This window comes from Bombus bifarius, unplaced genomic scaffold (genome assembly GCF_011952205.1).
Source record: "Bombus bifarius isolate JDL3187 unplaced genomic scaffold, Bbif_JDL3187 scf7180000008240, whole genome shotgun sequence".
Taxonomy (NCBI): Eukaryota; Metazoa; Arthropoda; class Insecta; order Hymenoptera; family Apidae; genus Bombus; species Bombus bifarius.
In genome coordinates, this window is record NW_022884534.1 from 1,048,589 (window position 1) to 1,059,843 (window position 11,255).

Here is an 11,255-nt window from a genome sequence, read left to right on the forward strand (position 1 = left end):
ATAAAGAGAACATCAAAACTCCATGCGTTCTATTCGAACATACACATAAACAGATGTTGTAACTTTTATCTCGAAATGGAATGAGAAGAATGGCATCACTCCAGTCTTAAATAAGCTTCCACAGCTTGTTTACTCCTTAATTTAATCTCTGCCCGCGTTGGCACCGATGAATCAATTGCTTGATGCTCGACGATGAGACCTAAGAAACATTATGAACATATTATATTATGGAATCGAATGGGATAGTTCAAGTATTTATTGTATCCTGTAGATTGCTATTATTATCACCCGTTGGTTCCACTTCCGCATCTTTGAACTTGATCTTTGAACGATAATTGGAGACGTAAGTTTGATACAAGTCTTTCGCTCTCTCTTCTCTGTCTTTGTCCAGTTCGAAATTGCTCATTCCGAATAGTGCCCCTACTTTTCTACTAACAGTGGACAATAATGCTAAACCTAGAAAAAGATACGGGACGATAAGAAGAATATGTAGGCGTCCAGAAAAATTTACTCGCAACTTTTATCGGTCTTTTTTTCATCACCTTCTGTCTCCATTTTTTCCATCATTGGTATGTCGAATCGTTTATCAAATTCTTCCGTTGGCTTTCTCGCTACTATTTTATTACCTCTTTTAACACAAATCAACATCGCTACCATATTCTGCAAAGCCGCTCTTATGTCCATCAGTAATTCACCGCGTTCCTTTTTTGAATTTTTTCGTTCAAGTTCACGCTTCTTTTGCATCGCGATCTGTTCCAGCAAGATATTTTTGTCCGCGTTATACCTACAAGAAAATTCATCTGCATACACCAGTAGCAGTGCGCATACTAAGAAAACTCTCGCATGACAAAACATCACCTACTCCTCAATAGTGGCTACAAGGGCGTGTTCGAAATTAGACAGAGTGGACAATGCCTCATTTTTCTTACTTAACAACGAATCACGCTCCTTCACGTTCCGATCAAATTGTTCCAACAGTCGTGTTCGTTGTTTCATTTGTTCTTCCAACCTGATGATGGTTTGCGAAATAAACGTTTCGAAAGAAAAGTACAGTTTATAATGAGAAACTACGTTAGTATCGCGCTAACATTTTTTCAATTTCTCATTAAACTTTGTTAACTTTTGTTAACCATGTACCTACCTTGAAAGCAATTCTCGATAAGAATGGACCAACAATGAATCCTTGATTTTATCGAATATTCCTTCCAAATAGCTTATTTGCTTTTCTAACGCATTATTCGATGTGGTTCCAGAGCGTATAATTTCTGTAGTTAATATCCCCTCGCTCTGTTACACACGCAACGACGTTTAAAGTTTAAACTTCAAAGTAGTTCATACGTAGCCACGTACTTACTCGTATTACATTAATTGAAATAACTTTCTTTTATTTCGTTTTGTTTACTTTTATCAACAGCAGCAACACGACTTTACTCTTTACCAAATTACTCTTATCGCAACTTATTTACTTTATAACACTTACTTCGGTTCGTATGAGGGATTGCGCGTACGACCACAAGTCCTCTACTTGTTCACGTACGATCTCCAGCATACGTTCTTTTTCCTTCATGTTATTCCAAACGTTTCGTGCTACACGTTTGTACTTTGATTCGATGTCATTCGTTTCTTCGGTTGCAAGTTGACCCATTATCGTTGTTCGAAGTATCACTTTACATTGACTTATACGATCTTGTTTCAAGCTATCCAATAAAATTTCGTGATATACCGCATCCTACAAATACGAATTTTCAATTAGCTAATGGAAGGATAATCGCATGGTGTTAACTAAGTAAGTACCTTTTTTAAGATTTCAAGTATGTAAGCATACGTTAAATTTATCGCCTTTGCTGCATTTTGTCTCGCAACAGATTTTTGATATCGCGACACCAATCTTTGTTGCGCTCGAGTCCATGGCACGTCTTTCTCTTCCTTGTAAATATTGCACAGCTCTGCGTGTTCTACCTATATCATGTACGTATATATGTATGTCGTGTTATATACATATTTCCATGACTATAGTATAGTTTATTCTTTCTTAGGTACATACAATATGTATTTAGGTCGTTGGACGAAACATACTTGTAGTTCGAAACATCGTTTCATCTTTTGTTTCTTCTCGTAACGAAGCTTATCTAATTGACAGCGTTTCCTATGGTTTTCCTCGCAAATAGATTCACAAATGTGCTATGCGGGAGCAACGAAAAAGCCTATCGTGAAATGTTTGAGCCGTTTGGACCGTATAAATAATAATAATCGAATAATAATATAAGAGGAAAAAGGATTTACTTCTATTTCTCGGCCTTGGCATTTTAATCGTAAATTTTTACGACTTCGTAATAAACCACGTACATGACCTTTTGGAATTCCTTTCGTTATCTCGTTAACAATTTGACGATAATTGTTTACATCTCGTTTGTACGTACTTAATTGCCATGATATCTTTTTCTTTAATTTTGTAGCATCTTGCAGTCTTATCTTCTTTTCGCGTGCTAGATTTTTAATTAACGAGAGTTTTAATTAACGGTCAACAGTCTTATAACGTAAAAACATAAACGGTTAATTGTGAAAAGTGGGTGAGTTGCATATATGTTGCGCCGAAGAAGGTGGAAAGAGAAAAGCAAAACATCGATGATGGAATTGGAAAATATTAAATTTGATTTGACGTTCAGCCGAAGATATCCGCGCTCATCTCGTGTAGTATACCTTCTTATAAGAAATTTTTATTTCGTTGTAAAATCAACTATGACGCAAGTGAGTACCACGAGATTCCCTTACCATGTAATTTAAGGATCCCGCGATATTGTTCTAATTTATCTTTAGTCGACCATCTTACATCTTTGATTTTACGGAATGTCAGTGGAATTCGTTTCTGAAATAACATTTCAGTCAGTAGACCGTTGGTAGAATGATCGCCATTGATTCGTTGGTATCACAAACATTATCGTTGCGGTTCGCTACGATTCGCGACAGTTTAATGGTTGTGTTCAAAAACCAAGGAATGGCTGACAAAAGTTTAATAGTTAGAGTAACTGCAAAAGATGAAAAATAAGAGCCCGAAATCTTAGAGAATAACGTAATTTTATTTTACATACAAAGACGTATCACATACAAGGGGAAAATGTGAGATTCTATAATCTTCTAAGGGTTAGAATTAGGCATCGTGTAATCTATATCGCATTCATTTATTGCACACGTATTATCACATACATTCTCTCTCTTTCTCTCTCTCTCTCTCTTCTTTTCCCTCCATTCTTCTACTCTTCTCTCTTTTCCTTCTTTATCATCTTTGTCGTCTCATTCTATTTCCTATTCTAAATTCTTTCTTTGTCATTCTTGTTTTTAAATATCGTTGTTCCTCTTGTTTCCTTAGTTTTCCGGAATATATTATAATAATATTTTGTTAGTAAAAAAATGTCTGATATTATTACGGATCTGCATTTAAGCATTCACGTACAACGTAGCTAACCACGTTGAGCTGGAGTCTAACGGTAAGTTTATGTATCGTTGTCGAAATTGTTATGCACGAAGTATTATACATACATATCTCGAACAGCGATATAATGTCAACGCTCACGATATGAGATTGCAAGAAAACGACTGGTTAGGCAATTAATCGTTTTGAATGCATACAAATTCGATCGTGTAGCTTCGTTGATATGTATCATTTATTCTACGATCAAACACGGTCTATTTTGTGCTCTAGATCGTATATGCTTTCAATGGAATCGTTTAGATTGCCGCATAATTTATTAATCGAGCGGTACGCGATTGGCAATTGGGCGATATGGTGACATGCAATTGCGTGTTTGTTCGCGCCTTACAACACATTGGTACGACACTGGTTATCATTGATGAGATTTTTAAAGAATTCATTTTCTCTTTAAACATCTTTATATGACCTACAAGGTGGTGGGGGAGCACTCCATATTCCATTTTCTCGACAAGTTGGCTTCCTTACAGGTTCCAATGGTGTAACGTATCCCGGTGAACAAGTTACCTGTTAAGCGATCAACGTGATGAATAAAAAAGAAAGATGAAAAATTCGATTTAATTCATATACATATGTGTATACAGATAGATCTATAGATAAGTAGGAGAAAATTAGAAAACGAAATTAAAAAACGATAGATTAACCTGTTACCTGTATATTATCACCTGGTTTGTACCAAAATTTAAGAGGTGCGATTCGTCCGTGGGGCGGATCGCCTGGGTAAGGACATCTCACTTTACCTAATGATATGGAAGTGTTATTAGTAACAGAACGAAATCCGTCCGATTAAATACTATGTCCATGGTATGAAAACTTACAAACTGGTGGCGGATGAGACCATGTTCCGTTCTCTGTACATATTACAGAAGCCTCGCCTAACAATTGATGACCAGGCACGCAAGCAAACCTGACAAGTGCACCAACTTTGTACATACGCGTTTGGTGTTTTCTTCCTGAATTATGGCGATTCGTTTGTTCGATAATACGGCCACTCTTTGGTATCGACGGAGTCGGGCAGATGATTTCTGCAAAATTGATCACGTTACGCGTTTCCTGCGTTATCGATGTACGATATATATACAGTATATATATACTGCACTTTTTTACGCGAGTAAATAATAGAAAAAGAATTTACGAAGCCTACCCTCGCAACTAGGCGTACTTCCGCTCCACGAACCGTCATCTTGGCACTCTATGCTCTGCGATCCTAATAATCTATGACCCCACATGCAGGCAAATACCGCTCTACGACCAAACGTATTGTTGTATTCGAGAAGTTGCAACCTTGTATCATCGAATTTATCTATAGGTGGACATACGATTGTTTCGCATCGCGGAATTTCGGCTGACCATTTACCTGGGAAAGTATTTATTAGTGATAAATACTATCGCTGTCGCCACGATCTCACCTCAACTCTTCCTTTCATCTTTAATTCCGTCCACAATATTACGTACACATATATAATCCCTTACCGTTGTATTGACACGTTATACCAGCTGCGCCTTCTAGTTTAAATCCAATTGGACATTCGAACGTTGCTCCGTGACCCATACGCGCACCTTCGATCTTACCGATTAACGGTGGTTTGGGTAGGTTCAAAACGGGACACTGAACATCTGCAAATATGACAATGCATTTATTTCGTATGCGTTCAAACATTTGCTCGTACTGGAAAATAGAAATTTGCAAAAGGGGAAGGGAAAACAAAGAAGAGGGTAATTGAACTTACCGACAACGTGGACACGTATGGAGTTGGATAATCCACGAGGTGTAGAGCACGTGTAAACTCCTGAATCTTGCGTTTTCGCATAATATATCGATAATCGATACTTCCAGTCTCTTTCACGAGCAGCGATCGCCCATCCTGAATTGTCGAAAAGATTGTTACAATGACTAGAACTGTACTATGCGATTGTTAGTTGTCGATCCTAATGATCCTTAACGTGCTCGTCCAATCCCTCGTACTCGAAGGAAGAACTAAAACGTTAATCACGATATCGTTTCCCTTATGAATCTTGCCTTCTTTTTCGATCGGCAAAGCCAAACATTTCAACATAAAACGAAACTTTTATCTAGCTTTTTGCTACACGTATGCGACAAGCGTCGATATACCATCGTATAAATATGACCGATGTAATCGTATAAACTATTACAAGAATCGATTGGGAACCCATACATAGACCGATAAGCTTAATATTATGTTAATTTTTCTGAATTAAATTTGGCAAACAATGGTTGACTTCGTTATGCATTGCATATATGTATATATAATTAATCTAGCTGTAAGCATCTCTTAATTAAAAGCGTCTCGACATACAACTGAAGAAAATTATCTTACAATTGTAGGAGACAATTTATTTATACATACGTATACGACAATTCGTACGCTCTGTATCGCAATGCGCAATTCGCAATAAAACGTCGACGATCGTCAGAAGGCTTACCGGTCAAGTATTGACGAAATGTCGAGGTCCAAGTCCATTCTGGATTACCAAGTTTTCTAGCGAATAGGCATTCCAGGTGAAGAATGCTTCCAGGATAAACGGCGAGAGCACCAGATGGCTCGACTGCTGCTGAACCGGCCGGTAATCCAAACACGATCGTTGGCGGTACATCCTCTGTTTCTCCTCGAACAATCAACGAGAGGAGAAATATTAAATGGAACAGGATTTCGTTTCGGTAAGGAAATTGCAGAAATGGCAAGAGAATTCCGAATAGCTAGGACTCTCAACTTTATAAGGCTGTGTCCTAATTGGACGTCTCATAGCCACAAGTGCGACAATACGACAGTGTTCATAAATATGTATGTTAATTGCATAACGAAATAGAAACGGATAGGACAGTGGTGGAGCTTGAAGAAGATAATCAGTCGGTCGTAGGACAGTGCAATGAAGGGAAAGCCAACGTAGCAGAGGGAAAATTCATACGCCACTTGAGAGGATCGCACAACAGAGCCACAGCAAAGTAGGATCGCTTCCCCTTCGTACGGGTCAGAAGATGATCGAGTCAGGCAACGAAACCTTTCAAAATTTGAACATTTTTTAATGTTAATACACATTTCATTAATACAATAGTGAGATTTTCCTAATTAAAATCAGACCAAACAAGATATTGTTATTAAAAATTGGCAATACTACACCATCCATATATAATACTTCTACATAAAGTTTACTAGAAAATTTGACAACGTGGACCCACGTATATCACATGTCCAAGTATATTAACTTTGAGTATTGCATTCAAGTATATTGTTTAGTACTATATTTATATGTTTATACACATTTTATAATATGAAAATGAAATGTAGAAAGTGGTACAAAAACGCTTCATTGTAAAGTAAGGATATATTCTTGCAAATAGCTTTTCTAGCTACTTTGTACTAGGCTCTTTTTGTACTTCAAAAATCAATAAAGTATGATTTCTACTGGTAAGGTATGTAGTTTAGACCTCGTTGGCGGACCATGCGAAGAAGGATTAAATTTCAATCAACTGGAGTGACGAATACGACATTGTCGCATCGCACGTGTTGTCACTTTGGACGCTGCCATAAAACATGCTATGTTAGTTTGGTGTCGTGCTGATCGGTCCTGTACGATCGTCGCTGTGCAACGTCGAATTAAGATACATAGAATAGTACATACCAGACGTAGATATTTCCAATGATTGTCACACCTACGTATACGAGTCGATATATTTTAACCAATAGTTTCTATTGCGTTTCTGCGATCAATTACCTTATCTTGTAATTTTTGTAAGAAATTATGAATAAGTAACGAATTATACAGGTAAAAGGGATTACAAAAAATTAGAAATAAGAGAAATATTCATTTACTAACCGGTATAATTTGAAATCGCTGTCGTTGGAGTACAAGAGGGTAGTTTCCCGCTCCAACTTGCATTACGACAATGCAACAGAGGATCACCGACGAGCTTGTATTTGCCAAGTTCTCTGCATCTTACCGTTACCCGTTCCCCGTGTGGTACAGTGATCTTGTCTACCTAGTGACAATAGTGCACATGAGCGTGTTTATTCTAACAACTTATTTGATGAAACTGTAGAAAAGTTATGTTCTTCCTGATTTCGATAATTTTTTAATATGTTGTAAAGTTTAACATTTTGAACACCAATTTCCTGTACATGCATTTATCGTTAAATAAACTGACGGCCATGATTCCCGAGATGTTTGCAAAAAATTATCTTCTGTTTATATATACAAACGAGGGTGAGACGAGCTTGTGGTAAGGCCCGTGAACAATTGAATACGCGAGACTGTAAAAGCGTCTATTATATTTGAATGAAAAATGAATATCATCTAGTGAGGCAGCTGGCTACTAGTTCTCCTATTATTTTTATAATTAATTTGTTATTATTTTACATAAGCGTTGTCAGATTGACACAAACCCAAATACCAAATATAAATTCCAATATATTAATGATATTCAATTTTAATTACCTTATAACAAATATTTCTTACAGTCTAGCATATACAATTGTGCACGGGGCTTTAAACGTGTATGTCCTTACGCACGCATAGTTATGGACAGAATTCACTGTAATGGTATCGATGGTTTCTTGCGAATATCTTGGAAAAAGTTTTTCAGAATGTTAATTTCTACAACATATCCAAAAATCATTAAAATCGGAGAGGATATAGCTTTTCTACAGTTTCACCATTTATTTTCATTATTCTCGGGAAGAACGCGAGTTATAGCTAATCAGATCAAGCTAAACAAAGTAAAGAATAAAATACTATAATTGTCGAAGGAAATATATCGATGTTACTCCCCTCTATTCCCGTAACGAATCAGAAATACATTCAAAAGGCTAATGACACAGGCAACAACTTACAGATATTGTAATATTCTTGTAGGTCACAATTAAAAATGGATGTAATCCTTCAAGTTTACAACCTCTATGAAATCCGTCGGAATCTGCAAAGGGATTATAGTTAACAATGTAACAAAAAATATGGATTAAAATGACTAACAATAGGAGATGACAATAATCATGAAAATAATACATTCTTAATTACTGATATCTTAAGGTTAGGTTTTTTCTTTTGTGATAGCATACTGCCTGCTATTTGTAAGAAGCCGATAAAACAGATTTTTGAAACAATTTTTATCGATTAGAAACACGAAGCACGTGTTCATCGGGGCATCGTGTGTATTTACGAGTAGTATTTGCTGTATGACGCATGCTCAGCGTGGTTTCACTGGACGTTCAATAATAGAGGTAACCGCTTTCGAAAGTACCCAGACAACTTTATCGATCCGACAATTTCGTTTGTAGAAAAGCATTCGGTTGAATAACATTTTTCGTCGGATCTACGTCACGTTAATTTGTCTTTTCGAACAGTCTTCGTGGTCATTACAATGAAATTATTATTCCACCATCACACATGGGATCTACTCGTATTTGAAAACATCCATCTTACCGACAATGCACTACGGTTTTACAGATTTTTGACAGTTTTGCGACGTAAAGATAACGTTAATATGTGATTCTATCTTGCCGACAAGTTCATCTATTTACATTTCGTCAAAGGCAGATAATGCGCGAAGTGATTTCCACACTTTCAATTACTTTCAAGTGGTATTTCCCCCGCAGAATTTATCGCAGCATACACTCACCTATTTGTTTCGCCGTGCAAAAAGTAACTGTTGTTACAAGCCCAAGTAACAAAACATAAAATCCTGCACTCAGTTTCATGCCATGCGCGCTTTCAAAGAATTTCCTTGTTCTTTCTTTCTCGATGGACATACTGTTGGTTTTTGCATATCAAAACGAAATGTTATTCGAGTCACTACACTGGAACTTGATTTCGATGATAATTTCGCATCGACAGTAGCTGGAATTTTCGTAATTCGGAAAATCGTTTGTTTTGTTCTTTGGCATTCTGTTTCACAAGCATAGTAAATCGCACGTATATGGATGACAAAGATTCAACGTCACTGGAAAATGAAAAAAGAAATAAATCGAGGGAGAAGAAATAGTTTACGTGTGACAGAAATACGAACGCACCTGCGTTTCGAAGATTGACCAACTGACCGAAAAAACACGTATATGGCCCGCGAGGAATGATTAGCGATAGAACCAACGTCACCACTACCTTCATCGCTACGCTCGTAAACGATGCGTACCACCACTCGCGGAATTACGGGGTGAGACGTTAGAAGGCAGTATCGCCCGTGTAGCTTACTTGCGAAAGCGCAGGCGTGTAACTGACACATGTTACATCATACTTCTATATTCAACACATGTGTACACGGAAAGCTTTCCAAAATTTTTGTTTCATCTTTAAACGATTTTACACATTTTGTAATATTCCTCTTCTTTTCGCATTCCACTTTCGTTTTTCGGTTTACGCTTGGGATTCTCAACCTCTACATGTGTTTTCAAGAGTTATGCTTCCCAAGTCCACCTTCCAAACGCATTTCGGAGGATTACCGAATCTGGGATTTCCGAATCTGAAGTGCGCTCTGAAGGTTTACGTTTGAATTTTTTTGATACCTAATCGGCGATCAGAAGGGTCGGGTCTAGGATTTTCGATAGCGAAATACGATTGCTTCCGCGGTCGTCAAGGTTTTAGGACGTTTTTGTGATCTGTAAAGTGGCGTCGCCCGTGGACTATCCGCGAAGCTGGTCGAGGGGTCGCAACAGGGATTTTCGGATCTCAAAGGGCAAATTCAAGGGTCATGTTTAAGATATCGAGACCAAAGTGCATTTTAAATTGTCACAACCTGGATATTCGATACTCAAGTGCATTTCGAAGGGTCACGTTTGGCATTTTCAGTACCAAGTACATTTTGAATGATCATGTCTTGGATGGTGATTCTTGTAAATATACTTGGGAGACGAAGATCTCAAACGTAAAGCTTAAAAATGTACTCAAGAGCCGAAAATTTCAAGCATATGCCTTTAATAATACACTTGGGAATCGAAAATCTCAAACCTAATCGTGGTGTCAGATATAGATGGCTTGGTGTGACAGAGAAAGTATAGATGGGTTGAGATACAACAGGGCCGAAGACGTTAACATTAACATTATTTCCTGATCGATAGATAGGTTTGTTTGCTGCTCCTTCGCGCAGGTTGTCCAACATTAAAGACCTATAGTGATTTGTACTGATTATTAAATCGAAAGGATTGAATCTTAACAGGTTTTCGTCAGCTAAATCGAGGTACCAAATATGAGAAAACTTTACGTTGGCCTCGTACTCAGCCATCACTGTGCTAGGTTCGTACTTCGACAAAGAACAAAATGAGTACAAATGCTGTTTTTTATGATGCGATTATAAGTGTCGTCAATGATTAAGACGAATTGCAATCTCACCGACGCGAGCACGTGGTAGTTGTATTGTGCCAGATTTATGGATCTGAGATTTATAGATTTTGCAGAAATTATTGAAATAATGGTCTCCTGTTTAAGGGAACAGATCTTTACTGACCAGCCGGATGTAGAACAATTATAGGAACTTGAACATTGTCTTGTCGGATGTACCGAGTTTAAACAAGTCACGTAATCACTAATCACGTAATCAAACGTAATCTAATGTAATCAAACGGAATCAAACGAAGAGCACTGAGAAATTAAAATTACAATTTCATTTACAATATTTATAATATTGGAAATCAACTGTAAATTTATAAAATGAATTATGTATATTATAATAATAATAAACTATATGTATTATATAATATATTTTTACAAATATTTTAATTTCTATAAAAGCTCAGAACATATTAAAAAATATAAAAAATAT

The 11,255-nt window shown here is 37.0% G+C and overlaps 2 protein-coding genes and 1 long non-coding RNA gene across 4 annotated transcripts; 1 reads left to right on the forward strand and 2 right to left on the reverse strand.

Moving 5' to 3' along the window:
* Positions 1–6: 6 nt before the first annotated feature.
* On the reverse strand, positions 7–2,994 carry LOC117211678 (synaptonemal complex protein 1). The gene is made up of 10 exons (XM_033455837.1): positions 2,773–2,994; positions 2,284–2,486; positions 2,077–2,181; positions 1,795–1,959; positions 1,481–1,729; positions 1,142–1,287; positions 863–1,009; positions 543–784; positions 289–456; positions 7–199 (listed from the first exon to the last, which is right to left on the reverse strand). Exons 1-10 carry the CDS (start codon positions 2,876–2,878, stop codon positions 96–98), a joined length of 1,635 nt encoding a protein of 544 aa, XP_033311728.1. The 5' UTR covers positions 2,879–2,994; the 3' UTR covers positions 7–95.
* Positions 1,697–2,275, forward strand: LOC117211679. Its single transcript, XR_004488297.1, has 2 exons — positions 1,697–1,786; positions 2,037–2,275. It is a non-coding gene; the product is annotated as an uncharacterized LOC117211679 (long non-coding RNA).
* A 64-nt stretch (positions 2,995–3,058) lies between the features above and the next one.
* LOC117211673 (locomotion-related protein Hikaru genki) lies at positions 3,059–10,067 on the reverse strand. 2 transcript variants are annotated; one of them, XM_033455822.1, is made up of 11 exons: positions 9,514–10,067; positions 9,123–9,443; positions 8,338–8,420; positions 7,325–7,487; positions 5,933–6,115; positions 5,218–5,352; positions 4,961–5,104; positions 4,632–4,844; positions 4,306–4,512; positions 4,139–4,227; positions 3,059–3,994 (listed from the first exon to the last, which is right to left on the reverse strand). In XM_033455822.1, the coding sequence occupies exons 2-11, from the start codon at positions 9,250–9,252 to the stop codon at positions 3,878–3,880; spliced, it is 1,464 nt and encodes a 487-aa protein (XP_033311713.1). In that variant the 5' UTR covers positions 9,253–9,443; positions 9,514–10,067; the 3' UTR covers positions 3,059–3,877. The 2 variants fall into 2 exon arrangements, with proteins under 2 accessions (XP_033311713.1, XP_033311714.1); XM_033455823.1 differs by having other exon boundaries at positions 5,933–6,106; positions 9,514–10,064.
* Between the last annotated feature and the right edge of the window lie 1,188 nt (positions 10,068–11,255).

Coding starts and splice junctions, on each gene's coding strand:
- LOC117211678 (XM_033455837.1), bottom strand. CDS start 2,878: ATGTTATTTCAGAAACGAATTCCACTGACATTCCGTAAAATCAAAGAT. Junction 1,730..1,794: donor TACTTGAAATCTTAAAAAAG/GTACTTACTTAG, acceptor TCGTATTTGTAG/GATGCGGTATATCACGAAAT. Junction 1,288..1,480: donor AATCCCTCATACGAACCGAA/GTAAGTGTTATA, acceptor CGTGTGTAACAG/AGCGAGGGGATATTAACTAC.
- LOC117211673 (XM_033455822.1), bottom strand. CDS start 9,252: ATGTCCATCGAGAAAGAAAGAACAAGGAAATTCTTTGAAAGCGCGCAT. Junction 6,116..7,324: donor AGCGATTTCAAATTATACCG/GTTAGTAAATGA, acceptor TGATTGTTCGAG/GAGAAACAGAGGATGTACCG. Junction 4,513..4,631: donor AAGTACGCCTAGTTGCGAGG/GTAGGCTTCGTA, acceptor TCAATTTTGCAG/AAATCATCTGCCCGACTCCG.